This window comes from Cynara cardunculus, assembly GCF_001531365.2.
Source record: "Cynara cardunculus var. scolymus isolate 2C chromosome LG 15, CcrdV1, whole genome shotgun sequence".
Classification (NCBI taxonomy): domain Eukaryota; kingdom Viridiplantae; phylum Streptophyta; class Magnoliopsida; order Asterales; family Asteraceae; genus Cynara; species Cynara cardunculus.
This window is the reverse complement of record NC_037542.1, coordinates 12,324,464-12,344,370: the sequence shown is the minus strand read 5'-3', so window position 1 is coordinate 12,344,370 and position 19,907 is coordinate 12,324,464. Positions and strand designations below refer to the sequence as shown.

The 19,907-nt window shown below is 35.8% G+C and overlaps 2 protein-coding genes across 4 annotated transcripts; one reads left to right on the top strand and one right to left on the bottom strand.

Moving 5' to 3' along the window:
* The first annotated feature begins 746 nt into the window (after positions 1-746).
* Positions 747-9,361, top strand: LOC112527460 (probable receptor-like protein kinase At2g42960). Its single transcript, XM_025138130.1, has 8 exons — positions 747-1,025; positions 1,268-2,011; positions 2,380-2,484; positions 2,667-2,783; positions 6,016-6,186; positions 6,283-6,412; positions 6,526-6,732; positions 8,974-9,361. The coding sequence occupies exons 2-8, from the start codon at positions 1,353-1,355 to the stop codon at positions 9,061-9,063; spliced, it is 1,479 nt and encodes a 492-aa protein (XP_024993898.1). The 5' UTR covers positions 747-1,025; positions 1,268-1,352; the 3' UTR covers positions 9,064-9,361.
* Positions 9,362-10,647: 1,286 nt separating this feature from the next.
* On the bottom strand, positions 10,648-18,490 carry LOC112527921 (tropomyosin alpha-4 chain). Of its 3 annotated transcripts, none has more exons than XM_025138778.1 (10): positions 18,332-18,490; positions 18,101-18,211; positions 14,786-14,847; positions 14,612-14,695; positions 14,488-14,519; positions 14,203-14,284; positions 13,482-13,710; positions 12,828-13,055; positions 12,145-12,437; positions 10,648-11,280 (listed from the first exon to the last, which is right to left on the bottom strand). In XM_025138778.1, exons 1-10 carry the CDS (start codon positions 18,356-18,358, stop codon positions 10,848-10,850), a joined length of 1,581 nt encoding a protein of 526 aa, XP_024994546.1. In that variant the 5' UTR covers positions 18,359-18,490; the 3' UTR covers positions 10,648-10,847. The 3 variants fall into 3 exon arrangements, with proteins under 3 accessions (XP_024994546.1, XP_024994547.1, XP_024994548.1); XM_025138779.1 differs by having other exon boundaries at positions 10,648-11,277; XM_025138780.1 differs by lacking the exons at positions 14,203-14,284; positions 14,488-14,519; positions 14,612-14,695; positions 14,786-14,847 and having other exon boundaries at positions 18,332-18,489.
* Positions 18,491-19,907: the final 1,417 nt, after the last annotated feature.

Here is a 19,907-nt window from a genome sequence, read left to right as displayed (position 1 = left end):
TCTATTATTCTCTTATCTTGTAAGAGATAAACCAACATCTTATTTGCTTCTTATTATTTTTCAAACTCTCAGCAAACACGTTTCTTAATTGATACTTACCAAATCGATCCTCACCTGTCTCAGTTGATTTATTTTAATAGGATTTACATGTGTTAAATACTGTTAGTGACATATTTTTGTTTAAATGAATGCTAATTATATAATTTAGATGTAAATTTCGTAATGATGATGAATAAATATGTGAAATTGTATAAATTTATTTATAGTTCAACACTATAATTTTCTAATAGGTAAAATAGACAATTTAAACAAATTCAGACATTTATCGGTTTACAAAAACAAACACTTTTGTTGATTCAAATTTCAACACCACATTTTACGAACCAAAAGTAAAATAAGACTTCAAGCTTCAGCAACTCTTAAATTTCTCGTGAACTCTTGCTATATGTGTGTGTGTATATATATATATATATATATATATATATTCCCAAAATAAATAAATAAAATAATAATATTAAATTTAATTTTTTGAGACAATTATTAAAAAAAGGAAATGCTTTTATTAAAGGAACAGCAATAATTTGATAGACGACAAAATCATTTAATTTATGAAAATGTTAATTAATTTCAAAGCATCAGATCAATTAAAGGTAACAAATAAAAGAAAACCAAATCAATTGAAATAATCTCAAATTTGATTAATTTCATATAAAAGCTCACGAATTTCCATGCAATTCGATATATTCCCTGCGATTTGATTTCCGATTTATCAGGTTTTCTTTGGGTGTGGTGTGGTGTATAGATTTTTTTCTCTCTATATTTTCTGGAATTCTTGGCCCACTCTTCTCCCTCTTCTTCCAAACTCCCTTTTTGCTTGGGATTTTGTCTTTCGGTGGCTTTGCGTGCACTGCTCCTCCATTCTTCACCGGTCCCTAATCTATGGTTGCAAAATCTAAGCACGCTGTCTTCTGGGTCTTTCGATTCTCATGGAACATTAAGTGGGTTTAGATTAAATCGCATCTACAGTAAGTATCTCAACACATTCTTCAACTTTTAGATCACTACTAAATGCTTTTAATATATAAAGCTGTAATTGCATTGGAATTTGATTTGGGATTTTAGTGGGTTTGTCGTAAACCTAGTTTTTAGAAGGATGTTTTTGTTTGATAATGTGGATTTTGGTCACAGATCTGAAATTGAAGTTTGTAATTTAGTGGTATGAATGTATGATTGATGTTTTCTTTTTGCCTTTCCGTTTTGTTGACAGGATTGTGTTTTATGGGGAATCTAAAGGAGATTGATTAGCTCAAGTTAGAGGTGGATAACTTCATACCTTACAATTGTCACCAGAAATGTCGTCTGGGAATTTAGATGCAGAATTATCGAAGAAGACTTCAATTGTGGGTCTTAAACTATGGGTTGTGATCTGCCTTTCTGTTGGTGTGTTTATTTGTATGTTTCTCTGTCTCTTATCAATGTGGGTCACATGTCAAAGGAAATCTCGAAGAAGATTAGACAAATATCCCCTTTCCCAGATACCAAATGTCCCAAAAGATATCAGAGTTGATAGAGTTGGAGGTCCACATTTTCATAGTCATAGTAATCGTGAACACCCATCAACGACAACTAATGATGAACCAAGTGGTAAGAATTCTGGAAAGATGCTATTCCAACTTGCAGTGAGCAAATCTGGTGATGCTGATAACGTAAGTCAGAGCAGTTCAATGTATGAAAAGGGGGGCAGGTCACAATCAGGGGAAGAAGGAACTTCTGGGACTGTTTGGAAGCAGTCTTCACAGTCTCATGGACCTGGAATGGCGTCTCCTTTTATTGGTTTACCTGAAGCCTCACATCTAGGGTGGGGACATTGGTTTACGCTGAGAGACCTCGAGCTAGCAACACGGCGTTTCTCCAAAGAAAATGTGGTTGGGGAGGGCGGATATGGGATTGTATATAAGGGCACCTTGATCAATGGGACTGTCGTAGCAGTGAAGAAGCTACTTAACAATCTGTGAGTATGCCTTTGGGTTATGAATGCATCTTTTTGTTTCCTTGATGTTGAGGTTATACATGTTTGTATATATTTTATGGGTAAGGTTTAGGGGAAAACGGCAAAAAATAAAAAACTGAGGAACACCCAGGTAACCATTCATCTGGACGTATGCACATGTGCAATTGTGCATACAAGTAATTTGTAAGCAATTTGTCCAGGATGCACACGTGTATAAAAACCAAGAAACAACTCCAATTACTTATATGCACATGTGCATTATCCAAATGAATGGTTTAAGGGGTGTTCCTCATTTTTTCAATTTTTGGGGGTTTTCCCCTGAATCTCCCTCTATATTTTATAATCTTATTGCGTACTTTTATGCATAGGGGACAGGCAGAGAAAGAATTTAGAGGTGAAGTGGATGCTATAGGACATGTTCGCCACAAGAATCTCGTGCGGCTTCTAGGGTACTGCATAGAAGGAACCCATAGGTGCATTTCTTTCTCTACTTAATACACATAATTGCTAATTTCGTCGTTATTATTCTTGATTCATTTTGCTAATTCTCTAGATTTTAGCTGGCCCTCTCAGTTCGTCCTCTCTTTATGCCATTTGAGGTTTGTTAGAAGTGGATGCTATTGACTTATGGTCCATATTTGCTTGAATAACTTAGGATGCTTGTTTATGAATATGTGGACAAAGGAAACCTGGAACAATGGCTTCACGGACAGGAATATGGTGTCCTTACTTGGGAAGCTCGCATGAAGGTGCTTCTTGGTATTGCAAAAGCGTAAGTGACTCTTCTAGTTGAATTGTTTGGAACACATACTTATCGTCTTTGATGATTTTAATCAAACTAGCCAATTAAATTGTCTGCAACATGAGCTTTGTTCGGAAATGTAGAAGTATTTACATTTTTTGCTTAACTTTAACTCTTATTGGGAGGTCTTATATAGGTGGTTCAGTTATTTAGCAGTCAACAACATGTGCTTTGTCCAAATGGGGTCAAATTATGTGTTTCAAAAGGATTGAGATGCAGCACCCATCATTTATTCCTCTCCTTGTTTTCAGCTCAAGTTCCATCTTAATTTTCTCTTGCTTGTTTTCAGGCATGTTCCAGCTTAAGGTTCATGCCACCACTCACACTTACCTTATGTTTTTCACTTCTCTGCCCAGACTTTCTATATCCTATAACCAGACAAACAATTATACTCGCACTCATAAAAGTGTGGCTGCCATTATAAAAGTAAGTAAAAAATAAAATGCACCTGATCTATGTGAAAACTTAATTGGATGATAATTTTTAGTTGTAGACTGAAAGGGAAAACACACATAATGACAACTAAGAGACCAACATAACAGATTATAAACGATGCAATGCTTTCTTTTGAAATTTCCTATAATTGCAACAAAAAGCTCCAAGTGATAACTTTGACAGGGGGGGAGAAGCAATCAAATTGTTCTAGATACATTGGTGCCAATCTCATCCCTATTCCCATCATCCGCTTCCAACTCATATATATATATATATATATATATATATAGAGAGAGAGAGAGAGAGAGAGAGAGAGAGTATCAATTTCAAGTACCCTGATATCCCCAAATGTATCAAAAGTATCTACCAACATCCCAATGTCTTCATCCATCGTACTTGACATCATGGAGTTTTTCTTGATAAAAGAAGCGGGATTGCTGTGAATGTACGCCAAGCCCTTTCGTGATGTCAATTTGATCCTTCGTATGGGATGGGCAAATAAAATTGCACTCTGATTCATGCTGGAACGGAAACAGATGTGGTTTAGCATGTACTTGACTAGGTTTTGAAGGACAGCATGTGCACTATTGGAAACCCATCATCAAGATAATTGTATATTCCCATCTTTGAGCAGAAACAAGCAAACTCTATATTGCCCTTGGATTATGTTGGTGGACTGGGAAACAAGTAAATAACTTTGTCATCCATTCATTCCTCTTATCTATAACCTAATCGATTTCCTTTGGACGAAGTCCAGTTGGATCTTCATCAACCCATTATGGCTAGCACTTTCTGTTGGAGGTTAATTGGTGGCTTTAACACCATTATGGTTTGTAATATCATACTCTGATGAAAAGGGAAATATGGTAGGAAAAAAACTTGTTCTTCTTCCGTAAAGAAATCTTCCAATAATCCTGAGCCGAATCTTTTAAAAAAAGCACGTACAATACTTTTATGCTTATCAGCTAAAGTTCTAGCACAAGAAAGTCGAAGTACATACTTAAGCTGGAAGTTAAGAATAGGCTGACCAAAAAGCACTTGTCCTTGTATTCTCTTATTTTAGTAAGGTGTTAAGAGGGTAGCATGCGACACTTATGGCATGGGTACACGAGTTCCTAGTCAAGAGGGTTATCTGATAGCATTTTTTAGTGGAAGATAAAATGCAGAACAGAAAGATTGGATGTGTGATTGTCTAAATGTCGCGAAACCTCATCTATGAGTTGCTAAAATGATAAAACCTTTAGAATGCATACTAGACACAATGATCAATGAACCACACTTCAGAGATATAATGGTATTTTATTTCAAAACTGAAACTGCTCTTTTGAAAAAATGGGAGGGAAAAGTTGACTACATAAGCTTCCCTCCCTAACCTATGACAAGCCAAGGAGCTTTGGTGCACTTGGGTCACCCTTTTTTCAAGATGAAAATTGAACATGACCTCAGAATTACATGCTATCGTTGAAGCCCTCATATAACACACACAATATGTATCTTCAAATGGATTTTTTTTTCAATAATTCACAAATGAACCTTCCATTCTCACGATATTTAGCCTTCTTATTTGAACCAGCCCCTACATGTACATATACATACAATGCTATGCTAGCATGTCATTCTGTGTGCATGTATGTACTCCTTTACCTCTGTGCACACGGGAAAAGGTGTGGATGGTATTATTTTGAGTTTGAAGAAGGTTTAATGCTGCGGATGCTTATGAACAAATGACCTTGGTCCTTTGTTTAATGAAGAAGAGCTCACCCTTTCTGTGGCTACTGCTTCTTCCTCATCTTCTACTGCTACTTCTCTCTCCGCTCACCTGATGAGTAGGCTTTGGTTTCCTTATTGCTTGTTCCCAATACACCAAATTGTTTTTCTTTACAGAAAACACCACACTGATTGCACATGTTTTTGACGAGCTTGTTTTGTTTACTACTTGAGGTGCAAACTTGTAGAATTTGGTTAATTGGTGAGGGAAGCCTCTAGATGACCGCATGGCGATTAGCTTTGAGGAGTTTCCTGTGTTAATCCATCATACTGTGAGCGCTACAAAGTGTGACCTTTGCTCTTAGCAGCCGATCAAGATCACAAAGATTGTCAATTTGTCATACAAAAAATTCTCATTACTATCATAATCGAATCTGTGAGTTGGATGTTATCTTTGACTTTGGGAGATTGTCTTGGGAGTGTTTCTCAGGAGATCCTAGAATTTTGGGGTACCGTTGTTCTTTTCCCTGGCCTACATTCTTTGTTTCATCTTCATATTGTTCCCATGCATCAGTGTACAAGTCCTAAGCGTTACTAGCATGTGGGATTTTTAGATGAGTGCATTTTTAAAGGAGTTCTCGTGAGTTCTTCACTTACACTTTCTAGATTAAGGGGCTGTTTGGTTTGTTTTTCATTAAGTTCTTTATGGATAAAGCTGTCTTTGTGGATGAACCTGTCTGTATAGGTTGGAAAAGTTTTTGTTAGGGAGGAGTTTTTTATAGATGGAAAGAGCGTGGTTTTTAATTGGAAGGGGCAGGTTTGGAAAAACTTGGCTTTCTGCATAAAGCTCCCCTTAGAAGCTTATCGAATAGGTCACTTTCTATGTCATTAAGTCACTACCAAACAGTCAAGTATAACTGATCGGATAACGGAATAAGCTGTGAGTCCTATTAAACTCATTAAGCTGCTGACAAACAGTCCCTAAATTATGTTACAAGTTTCATATATTTACAAGATCTTCGTCACTAGTCATCAACTCTTTTAGGTACTGATTTTGCAGGCTTGCTTACTTACATGAAGCTATAGAACCAAAGGTTGTGCATCGAGACATCAAATCTAGCAATATTTTGATTGATCGTGAATTCAACGGCAAGCTTTCTGATTTTGGATTGGCCAAGCTTTTGGATTCAGGAGAAAGTCATGTAAATACCAGAGTAATGGGGACATTTGGGTATGACTGCAAATTCTTGTTTAATATCTGTTTCTGTACTAGTGACCTAAAAATAGAATAGTTGACTGAAAAACCTGTTTATGTTGTAATATGCAGTTATGTGGCTCCAGAGTACGCTAACACCGGCATGTTAAACGAAAAGAGTGATATTTATAGTTTTGGTGTGCTCCTTCTGGAAGCAGTTACTGGAAGGGATCCGGTGGATCACAACCGCTGTGCTAATGAGGTACAAATGGGTTACAAATCATCTAATGCATCTTTTTGAGATTGTATTAGAGTCGAAATATTTTTCACGTAAAAAGATTGCTACAATATGGGTATTTGTTAAACTTATGCTAGGTGAATCTTGTTGAGTGGCTCAAAATGATGGTGGGAAATAGAAGAGCAGAGGAAGTTGTAGACCCAAACCTTCAACCCAAACCCTCGACTCATGCTCTAAAACGTGCACTTCTGGTGGCGCTTAGATGTGTCGATCCTGAATCTGAGAGACGACCTAAAATGAGTCAGGTTGTGAGAATGCTTGATGCAGATTTCCCATATCGTGAGGTACTACTTGCTTTCACATTGGCGTGCTTTTTTTTTGTATGTAACAGGTTTTGATGCTTTACATGTTCTACATTCCCTGAAATTATTATCATGAATATATGAAGTCAAAACATATCTTATAATGCCTTTACTCTCTCATATTCTCAATATCATGGAACCCCATATACAATAGAAAACATCTTGAATATAGTTCAGATGCTGATTTGTCATGCAATATGGAACGACTGCTGTATCTATATATGGCTCCACCAATGATAAGGAATTTAAGGAGGAAAATCTTGAGAATAATTGTGATATTAGATAGTAAGACAGAGAACAGGGGATGTTAAATAGTGTAAAAGTAGGAATCTTGCTCTCCCTACTCTAATTTATTACATCACAAGGAAATTCAAGCATCCTCAGTTCCATTTTTCACAGGACTTCCATTTGTAAAATAGGAAGGAAGTATTTTAGAATGGAGGTAGTATCAACACATATTGTTCTTTACTGTATAAGTAGTTTGTTGAATATACAAATTAAGAAAAGGGGGGATTTTAGTGCACTTTACAGGAAAGTTGTTTCTGTGGAACACCTATTTTTCGGGTCACAAAGGAGTAACATTACTCAGTTGCTGCAAAGTTTGCCCTTTATTAGTTGAAACTATGAAAAAATCACTTTTTCTTCTTCTGAAGGGATACTACCAAATTACCAATATAGGGCATCTAAATCTTAAAGTTCTCATTTAGGCCATACAACTATTATTTTTCTCAGATGGGGTACATTTAGTATATTTTTGTTTCAAGAATCCCATTTCGGCCAAAGTGGTCAATTTGTTAACTAAAATGAGATAATACCTAGGAAGGCCATTCAGTTATTAACATTTCTCATTAAGACCATATATTTTTAATCATATAGACCATGCAATTGAAGTTTTTTTTTATATCTTCAATTACCGCTAAAACGACCATTCAGTTGAACGATGAATGCTAAAAAGGCGAAAGTAATCTGAACTCAGAAAGATACAAAATGGTAATACAATGTTTAAGTTGTTAAAGTTGAATAGGAAAATAGGTTATTATATCTGCTTACGACTTTCAGATTTGAGTACGTGAGTTTTATAAAATATTACTTTTTCTAGACGAAAATTAATTATTAAATAAGTCTATGGTTGGCAGTTGCTCAACATATCATGACTATGAAAAAAATATATCATTCTTACCGTAATGTTAAATGTTTTGCTTGACAAAACATTCAATGCTGATCAAAGCATTCTAAAAGCTGCATGTAGGAGTTTATCAAGTATGCATAATTAATTCAAAACAGAATTGTCCACCAACTGAAACAAGAGGGGTAGTTTAGTCTTTTTAGCATGTGCTTTAGACTGCACGATCTTTTTGGTGGGAACTGGGCTTTTGGAACAAGTTTTAGTTAACGGCCCATTTGAGGAAAAAATAGTTCGATGGCCAAAATAAAGACCACCAATATCTGGATGGCCCCATAGGTATTTTCATTTTTTCAAATAGTACCTTCTTGTTTACCATTGGATTATGGGAAGTAAATAAATAAAATTTAACTTATGAGTAATTATGGATTCATTGTTTCACCTTTACTTATGTATACTTCCAAAATGGTGGATGAGTGTTTGTTGGAAGTGGTTGAATTAGCTGACTGAGATCTAGACTGGTCTTAAAAGTTAAAAGTAGAACTATAACCTTATTTTTCTTCACTCTCTCTCGTAGCTTTAGGCATCTTTCTTTCATCTGCATTTCTATGGTTGACTAGCAATCTAACAAGTGGATGGGAAAAAAGGTCATGGGCGAGATGTGTGAAACGGGTAAGAGAAGGCAAGTGAAATGTTTCATATGAGTTGTTTACCCCTGCAAAGATGAGTGCTTGAGTTTTTTTCATGGATTACGTTTCATGCTTCTCAGACATATTAGTAGATTACTAGTTATATATCTATGCAATGCAGCGGAATGTGAAATTTTACTGTAAATAAAAAATTGAAGCAATTTTTATTAAAAAAGAAATATATGGAGTATTATGTCGTATTATTAGTATTTGAATGTGTTTATGAATTAGTTATCAACTAGTTTTATGGAGTTCAATCATGGAACTTTAGAAAGTTGTATGTATGCAACAATAAGTTGTAAACTTGAATTTTAAGAACATTAGGTAAATGTGTACATCTTAGTAAAAGATATGATGGTTTATGATTTCTTTAGATATTATATTTGACCAATTAATGTTCTTTGATATCAGGAACGGAGGAACAGGAAGAGCCGCACGGCCAGCATGGACAGTGAATCCATGGGTGGTTCTGCTGACATAGAACGCCCGCCAGAAATCTGACTGGATCCTTTCAACAGATTAACAGAAACCGTTAACGGGTTGAAATATGATCATTCTTGGTAGATTTTACTAGCAAGGGTGAGTGATGTAAAACCGAAAATCAATGGAAGAAGATGTAAATCACATGACAAGCCTAAACAAGAGACAAGGTTTCTTTCATTTTCTTCTTTTTGTGTTGATAATAATCTAAGATGAATGAAGTTTTTGGTTCTCATATTTTTCTAATTCAGGTTGGATGGACAACCCATTTGTGTCTGTAACAGTCTTGTTTAATAGACAGGTCTTACTGTTTGTGTGACCATAGAACTCTTCTAATCTCCTCTTTCTAACTTGCAAATACTGTTAGTAGAGGACGGTCTGTGTACATCCTATTCTCAGACCCTGACCCTGACCTTATCTGTACATGAGATTTACTGTGTTTGTTTAATTTTGTTTTGTTAAAGTGTCTTTCGTCTCAAAATCTGATGACAACCATGATTTTATGTCTTTTTCGTGCTAACAAAATACCCTCCATTTAAGAGAGGTGACCCCTTTTTTTCTACGAGGTGCTAAGAGCTTGACACGTGTCCCACCCAAAAGTGCATTTTTGTTTTTTACGAGCTACGATGTTTTTGTTAGTTGTTAGATTCTATAACACAAAAAAACGCTTTTAATGGAACACTTGTCAAGCTCTGAGGACCTCCAAAAAAAGGGTATTTCTTTTGTTCTAGGGGCAAAAACAAAAGGACTAGTTAAAAGGGTATATTAGTAATTAACCCAATAGATTAAGAGTTCACTCTATATTTCAGTTACATATTATATTTTCATAATGATTTTAAGAATAATGTAAAACTCCAATTGTCATTGATAATCTATGTTATGTTGTTCAATTAAAAATGATGCAAGAGATTCGATTATAAGAATATAAGCCATGAATAAATAACAATTTTTAGTTAGATATGTAACTAAAGAAAATAAAAACTACAATGATAATATTGAGTTGGATACCACATCATTCGCCATATCAGCATGATAACCGGTTAATGCTTCAACCGTTTACCCAAGTACTTAAATGTATAAAACTTCACATATTAGGTACCAAAATGGAAGTTCTGAAAGTATGTTACCCAAAATAAAAATCAAGTTAAAAGTATGTTACCTTTTCATGTAATTTGTCTTTTTCTTAATATCATAATTCATATTAATTTACAATATATCGTTGAAGTATACGAAGAGACACTTCGTACGAACCCACTAATCGAGTCAAAGATACAAGATGCACCAAAATTCAAGATATTGCGTAAAAAGATATCTCAAAAGTAATACATTGAGTTTGCTCTTCAGATGTCACCCGTTCAAGTTTCCTTATGGCACTGCATGGTTTCTAGGTTTGTCTAGTTGTTAAATTTAGAACCCCATGATGCTCCTCAACGCCGAACAGTTCAATTTCTTTTGGGGTCGCCGGAGGGTTTGTCTTACAGTTAACTTAGGACCCGAGAGAATTAGTCGAGATTGCAACTAAAAAAAATGCCAAGAGGGTAATGATTTTCTTAACAAGGTATCAAAGTAGTAGTTTCACCAAACGATGTCTTTTCAGAAGAGGGATGTTAAAACCAAACCATATATAAACTGGTGAAGCCCAATGCTGTAGAGAAAAAGCAGTCCATTCAGAAGCCTCAAGTCAGCAAATATAAGCTTTCACAATTCACTCTATAGGTCATTTTTCACAATTCATTCACTCTATAACCGAAACAGGTAACAAAGAAAAGACGTTCTTTCTTCACCGAGCGTTGCCATTGCTACGTCTACGGCTGATGGTAGGAATCCGATGTTTGTTCTGGTTGCGTATCATCTGGTTGTCTAAATGTGGGAACATGAGGATGGTATGCACTTCCTTCCTGCTGCTGAGTATCATTTGTCTGCAGAAATACGGGAATATCCAAGCTGTTTCCTTCAGTATCCGTGGCGATTTCCCTCACATCGGCTATTCTTGCTTCTGTTGCCTCTATATCATTCCATTCACCGTCACCAATTGGACGGATACGGGTTTGGTCCACTGCTGGTGCTGGGTGAACTAAACTTCTTTCTGACACTGGAATATTCCTTGAGACGCTAAGGCATGCTTTATCCACGTTCTCTTCGGATGGATGTACATGTTTTGTTAGGGGCTGTGTATCGCCATCTGAGCAAGACTCCCCTCTCTCCTCGAGGACTTCCTTAGTATTCTCCTGCTGCCTGCTAATAAAACATGAGCATCAAATCAGCAACATGGGGGGTCGAATTATACAGATAAACACCAAACATTATCACATAGTTTCTCCACACCAAGGCTACGTGCAAACTAGGCGATAAGCTAGCTATTAGCTGAAAATTGCAGATAAAGTAGTCATATTTGGTAAAAACTAGCTGATGAGCTAAATGACAACATGAATTGACGGGAAAAAAATGTTAAAAATTTACTTGGAAACGTATGCGATATAATTGAAAAAGGGCCCTGGAGCTTATAGTTAAGTAGCTTTCAAAAATTTAGATTGTCTTAACCAAACGAGGCTTTTTCAATAAGCTCAAAAAATAAGCTAGCTTATAGCCGCCACACATGGCCTAAAGCATTTAAAAAAGTTAGCTTATGGCTAACCAAACGAGGCTTTTTCAATAAGCTCAAAAAATAAGCTAGCTTATAGTTGCCAAACATGGCCTAAAGCATAGAATGTTAGGACCAAAAAATGTCCACACTGTGCATGAAAACTCATCAAAAGCGTGTTTGGTACGCAGGATATTACAGGACAGAACAAAAATCTGTTCACGTTTAGAACGATTTTCAGACTGGTACAGGACTAAGTGGAACATAAATGCATTTTTTGGTCGCACCAAAATAGGTGGAGCAAAAACGGGGGTGATGGAACATGGTAAGTAAATCACTAAACTACCCATGTCAAATTAGAACCTAAAAACCTTCCACAATTCTTTCATCTGCCTACATCCCCTCTCGCCCGTCCAGTCCAGTCCCGTTTTGCATACCAAACGCACCCCAAAGAACATAGTGGAACTACAAAATCAGGAAGTAACGTAGTGTACTGAAATGGGTTCAATCAGCTAACAAACCTCTTAAGTTGTAATTGTAACATATTAATGTATGCCAAAAGCTCTTGATTCTGATCTCTAGCAGCACTCTCTTTCTCTGTTGCCTCTTTTATTACAGCTTCAGCCTCTGCCTCCTTAACTCTAACCTTCTCCTCAGCCCTGACAACTGCTCCTTCTAAAATGACTACACGTTCCCTAGCCTTTGCAAGCTCAGAACGCCATAAAAGTGCCTCCTGATGAGAAGAGTCTCGTTGCTTGATAAGTTGTTCTCTTTCTTTAGTCAAAACCATGACCTTTTCTTCAGAATCTCTTAGCTATAAAACCAAAATAGCAATATAAAGTTAATATCAAACAACATCTTATCAATCATGCACCCGTTTTATTTCTCCATCTATAAAATCAACACATGTAGTATGCTGCTCCCACCGTCCCAAAATAAATGTCCATAATGAAACTGACATGTTAGTGAAGTATAATTATTACACCTTTTAATTAACTACTAAATGACAATTTTATCCTTAATAATAGAGGGAGTAATGAATTTCCCCATCTCATAACTAAGGGTAGAATTAGAAAGCACGCACTTATTTTGGGACAGACTGAAATAGGAATGTGGACATTTATTTGGGATGGAGGGAGTATAAATGTAAACTTTGTTGCTCCTCTAATGGAAAGGAAAAGATTGGACAAGAATATATACAAACCTTCAAACTGTAAGACATTGCTTGTTTTTCCAACTCTTTCTTTAAGCGCTCGACTTCTGAACTAGCAATTCTCCTTTGCTCATCCATCGTATGAGCTGCAGATGCTGCACCTTCTGCTGCTTCAGCTGTCTCAGTTAGCTTCTCTGCTATCTCTTTTATTGTTGAATCCCTAGCACGAATATCCCTGGCTAAATTTTGCAGCTCTTCGTCTTTTACTCGTAGTGTCTCCTATGGTAATAATCATCACTTCAGTGATGGCAGATAATGATATTCTCAAAAGATTTCATTTAGTTAAACGAAGGTATATTAAGCCAACGAGAAGATTGCAGTTTCCAAAAAGGGACTGTATGAAAGGTCCCAATAGAGTATATTGAATCCAGTATGATTGTAACAAGCTTAACAATTTCATATTAAATGTACATGGAACCATCTTAAACAGTTACATAATTTATAACATCACAGCATACAAAAAGTGAAATATTTTCCGGTAACTTTACAGACAAGCATCAAAAGTTTTACGACATCCTGATAAGGAATAAACCAATTTGCCATTTATATATAATGTTCCTATTTTGCTTTCTTGTAATCTAAATTTAACTATGATAGAATAATGGTTTTAGAAATATTTTTTGGCACTTGCAAGATATTTCATACCTTCATGATTGTCAAATCATCCATGGGGCCATCGAGTGTTTTGTTCATCACTGATTCCAAAGCATTCCTCCTAGCAATCTGCAGTGCAGCTTCAATTTCTTTGGACGATTTCAGGGCAGTTGAATTTGCAGCAGCAACAACAGCAGATACTGTCCCTAGTTTTGTAGAACTATTTCCAGCTAACGAGTTCACAGCTTCTTTGTGAGCCCTTAATACCAACTGTGTTGCACTGTAATTTTTGTAGGAGAAAAAACATACATCAGTAAACTAATTGTTCACAATGATAGGAAATTTGTGTCTGCTTCTGTTTGCAGAAGTAAGTTAAAACACTCTCAAAGTTGAAACACACCACAAAAGCCAAAGCTAACAAGAAACCAAAAGAAAATAACCCCCGTGATATTTTGGGATCTCCTGAACCCTTCCGGATCTGGCTAAGCCTTGTAAGCATCTTTTAACGCACTTTTACCAGTCTGTGTCCCTTATTTAAAGCTTCATAAAATCCTAACAGCATGCACAACACATAACTTTCCAAAAAGCCTGTACTTTTGATTACTCCATTCCATAAACTACCATCCTTTCTAACTTGAATAGTTCCATGATAAGGTTCTATTAATGGTCATCCAAAAAGAAGAGACCAGTCACTGGCCTAAAGATATCTTAAAAGTGATCATAGCAAGAGAAAAGCTAACTTTGAACAAAGCAAAAGCAATGAATAACTCACTGCAATGTCTCCACCCAAGCTCTAGCCGCACCTGGAGTCTCTGCACAGAGAAAATATTCTTTTTTCTGTGGTGTTGCAATATCTAATAAATCAAGTCAGGGTCATACATGTAAATGTTTCTGCCATTCCCATATTTGAGATATTATAACATGATAAGAATGCAAATGAATGAATATCTCTGGATCTTTTGCCCTAATACTTGCATATCTTTTGATTCTTCAAAAGAAGAGGGGAAAAATTCAACTAAAATAGAAAAAGATAACAATATGTAATAGGGGTGGATACAAATAATGCAGTTATCATACTTCGGTAGTCCACTGAAAGTAAAAAAAAATATTAGATTCTAAATCATCTGATATCCAACATATGCCTTTCAGATTGATGTTATCATGTTCAGCAATGATCTTACTGGAAATTATAGGGTGATGTCATGATTGTACTATTTGAATCAAAGGTGATCGTTCCTTTGATATTTGGATCATTTCTCCTGATTCTGCAGACGTTTATAATTGTTAGAAATAGAGACACTTGAAGAAGGCAGATGTTCCAATGATAGGAAAGTATTTGGTGCACAGCATCTTACTTGTATTCCATTTTTCCTGTTGTTGGGTCTAAGATCACCCATCTCTCGTTCCATTTCCTCAACTATTGCAATAAAATAATGGAAGCCAGAGGTCAGACAAACAGCTAACTAATAGTCTGCTATTAACCATTTAGACGTAGCACAATTTAATTATAATTATTATATGTGATGAAAAATCAATAAGGCCAACTGAAAAAGTAGATAAACAACACAGGGGTTTATCAAGAAGTCCTTGCCGGTAAACCCCAGAGAGAGAGAGAGAGGGTAAGATTTCTGTAGAAGTTAGGAGATTGCAAATATGCAGAGATAGGCCACCAAAAACCCTAGCACAACTACTTGCTTTCCAAAATGGCCAGAAGAAAAGAAAACAATGAAGCTTACTCATATACTTCATCTGATACACACACAGACACATACATACAACTAGAGTCGGTAGGTTGGGGGTCTTAAAGCAGTAGATGGGCATAAAATGGATTGAGCCAAAAATGCTTAACTGCTGCCTTAGCATCAAGTGTTCACTCGCAAATTCAGTTATTTAGGCCGCTCAATTGGGTGCCTAGACACTACCAACCCCATCGCTTTGATTAGCAGGTTACTGAATTATGAGTTCCTACAAAATGATGTGGAGAATAAGCTTCTTCCAACTTGTGCTCATCAACTTCCCTCCACTAGATAGTAACCTCCACACATTATCAGTAAATGAATCAACAGTCATTTGCAAAAGTAATTTTACAAATATAATCTCATGTGTACACATAATGTAATAATAATTATAATTTCATATGTTTAAACGAACCACTTAATACTTATGTGTCCATCCACTAAATCCCTTCTTAGGCCATTATAGCGCCACATGGTCACTAGACTACCTAGCATCGCTTAATGCTTTGGGTCGTCAAATTTTCTGTTCGGTCAGAACTAAACCAGGACATGGATTCAAGACATGCTCAACATTTCACTTATAGAGCTTTTCAAAGAAAAACATTTCACTTCTAGTAAACTATATTAATAAAATAATAGTATAAACATGGATATGATTAGATCTTTCATTTTCCTTGGACTTTCTCCAAACTTTCCTGTGCCAACAAAACATTGTACAAGAGCGTGACGAAAGTTGCAAGTGTGTTTGGCCAACCACTTTTTGATGTCTAGTGTGTCACTTGCTTGTTTAAGCCTTCCATCGATTAAGACCACCAAGCTTTCATCCTCTTCCTAACCCTTACATAAGACCTTAAACGTATTCGAGTACACACCACAACTGCTACTTTGACATGTTGACTACAACATCGAACTAGTGATCCAACAGAATAAATCCCTGATACTATCTTACTCAAACATACATTATCTTGGAACAGTTTTCTCAAGCCTGCGTCATTCTAAGCCAATTACAGAAGTCAATTGTTCTAAATTATATCACTCTTGGGGGTAAATTTCAATCTAGCATATTTATATTTAAACCAAGTTTTGTTCTTTTTGATAACGTAGCTCCAAATTTCCGTATGTTGCAAAGTAGATCAAATTCATGAAGGAGAAAAACAACTTGGTCCAACCCAAAAAAAATCATGCAAACAAATAAGCTGTGTAGAAGGGTTGCATTTTAATTCTGTAAACACACTGATAAAGTACAACCACAACTCTAAGTCCAAAATGAAGAGTGAGATGTAGATGCTGCAATCATTATCATCACACTCTTTGCTACCATCTTATTAGCGGTCCTAACTAGTATTCTTCGTCTATATGAGATACAGGAAGGGCAAGCGAGACATGAATAGAGATACGAGAGAGAAAAGAAGATTCTTGACTCCTTCATATGTTTGCCACCCTTGCCTCATTGGATTAGCCAATCTTTTAGCTTTTGCAATTAAGGATAAGGGGGAGAGTGGGAGAATGTGTAATAGAAAACGAACTTCAGATCTACAAGAGGAATTGCTTATCAAATGAAAAGGTCGTCCAACTCATGGTTAACCAACAAACCAAAAGGACCAAGCAACTTGGTTCGCCACCCATCACGTTGATATGAAAGGGCATCACAAACGGTTTCCTCCTTAACACCATAGGCAATTTGATTGAATTGCCAAGCAAGCTTGACAAAGATAGAGATGGTTAGAGGTGGAATCCGTAGAAGTGACCCTGCAAAGGGATTTGTCTTAATCCATAGAATGAAGTTGCTTGCTTGAGTCAAACAGAAGCAAAAACAAGGTGATGAATAGGGTTTTTAACAGCAGCATCAATGGCAACAGCTTTAACAATACAGGTCAGTTGTACGCAAATCAAGAACAAACACTATGCTTCAGCTGTTGGCTAGGAACCGCCACCACCAGATGCATATTCTGTTGTGCCTTTTGGTAGTCCTTTCTAGCAGTTCTAGTCGTGGCATAACAATGCGCTAGACCGTTTGTGTCCTTTGTACTCTAGGACCTAACGCATCTTTACACAACTCACCATTATATACATGTAAAAACCTGATGTTTTCTACGAAGCACCAATCACCTAATTATTATTTTCCTTAATCCTTTCGACTCATTCACACACAATGACACAACTAGCATACATGTGGTGCCACATGCAAGACAAATACTCGTGAGGTTACTTCTTTGAGTTGCAGGTATAATTCAGTTTGTACTTCAGATCAAATGGTGCATCCAAGTTTCTTTCTTCCACAGAGCTCCGTTGATAAGTAGTCATGACTGATTGTAAAAAGCACATCTATATGAATCATATAAGTTCTCATGCTCCTAAATTTCAAGATTCTTGATTGTTAAGAAAATATTTAGGAAGGCATGAAAGCTTTTCATTTATCAACTGGCTTGTTTTTTTTCCTGATTGTTAGTTGGCCTAAATTTGATAAGATTATATCTTCCATCAAATATTAGGGCATTTATGTTTCCACTGTTCTCCAAGCAGAATTAGGGTTTCATTTCCCTATAACTAAAGTCATAATCCACAAAGCTTTAGAATTTCCATGTCATGAGATATGTAGTTCTGAAAAGTATTGGGAGGTTTCAATTTTCATCGAGTAATCAATCAATCCATCAAAAACTGAATTGTTTTCATTTAATAGCTTGTGAAGCTCAAGGCATATGATGGTCTTGTAAATATGTTTCTTCCCCAATTCCATGATCCCTTTCAGTACTTCCAAATTACATTCCTGATCGTTAACCAAAAACATCAATTGGAAACCTACTCAGTCACCCAGATGTGATGTCACAAAGGTAAATTAGGGAAAAAAACAGAAAATTAACGAATTAAACAAATTCCGTAGTCGAAAAAAGATATGACTCCAAACTAAAACAGAAGGAAGGAACAACTGAATACCGTTTCAGATCTCTTGAGAAGAGGACCCTGCAAGAGGTTTCTACCCGACCCAGATGCCAATTGTCGTTTAATCTTATCCAAACTGGCTTCGGTACCCCCATCTCCATCTCTCTGATAGATAGACCCAAGAGATAACAACCGTAATCAGTTAAAACCCAAACCAATCAAACCATCTTGAGCAAGGAATAGAGAAGGATCGATAAAAAAGAGTGTAATAAGAAAGAAACTGACCAGAGAAGATGCCCCATTGGTAGCCATAGTAGTAGAAGATCCAGTCAGTTTCGAGATGAGATCAATCAAAATTCAGAAATGAGAACGATGATCTTCGAAGGGTCTGTTGGGTTTATGAGTTGTAGTTGCAGTTTTCTCACATTTACTTGGTCGATTCGGCGGGCCCCTTTCGGCACCGTAAAGAGCTATCGGAGAAACCCGCACTATTCCGACGACTACGACTTATATTTGAGTAAACTGTAAATTTGGTCCCTATGGTTTGTAAAAATTAACACTTTTGTCCCTTAAGTTTTGAAATTACAAGATTACCATCGTGATTTGTAAAAACATCCGGATTTGATTTCTCAATATAACATTTGTCCCTTAAGTTTTGAAATTACAAGATTACCATCGTGATTTGTAAAAACATCCGGATTTGATTTCTCAATATAACATTCATTAAAGTTTCCGTAAAATGAGAAATATTTTCGTTCTCTTATTGGGTTTTTATTTTTGTCTTTTTCTCACTCAAAATCACAGAGACCAAAATCTTGAAATTGATTTTGATTGAATAAAAAATAAAATAAAAATCGGTAAATAACCAAAAATGCTCCTCATTCAACAAATTTAGACATTTTTATAAATCATGATGACCATCTTATAATTTTAAAACTATAAAAACAAAAAGTGTTATTTTCAATAAACCACAAGGACCAAATTTGTAGCTTACTCCTAATATTTTAATCTTTAATAAAGCTGGACAATTAAATGATAATTATTAAAAAACAAAATAATCAGATTTGAATAATAAACTAATGATATTGTATAAGAAAATTGATTACTTGCATAAATATGAAACTACATTATTATTATTATTATTATTAGTAATTTCATAACTATACTTTAAACAGTTCTTATATGAATTTATTCAACTAAAAACCACATATAACACTTATGGAAAACACTTTATTGTGAGACCATTTTTTTACACTTGAAACTTCATAGCAAAACGATATGAAAGTAAACTTCACGGTGTTTTTGTTGTGAATATTTGACTTTTTTTTATCTTCACAACGTTTTGTTGTGAAGTTTCAAATGTAAAATAGTGGTCTCACGGATCTCACGAAAACAGTTTGGTCCCATGTGAACCCAACCCTATATATACACACACACACATACATACGTACATACATACACATATATACAAAACTAACATCGTGTATATATACATACACCATCCTCTAAAGCGCTTTCACTATACTGGTCTCACGGGTTTCACGAAAACAGGTTGGTCTCACGTAAACCCAACTCTATATATATATATATACATAAACACACACACACACATACATACATACACACGCACATATATACACAACTAACATCGTGTATATATACATACACCATCCTCTAAAGCGCTTTCACTATATTGGTTCTATGTCTATCATCATAAATAAAAATCACAATATTACCTGGATTCAAACCTCGTACCTCACTTTATGATTCCCACCCCATATAATTTCGATAGGGTAACGACCAAAGATGTATGTATAAGGCCCTGACCTTCAAAGCCCGTTTTCAATAAGTAAAAAATAAG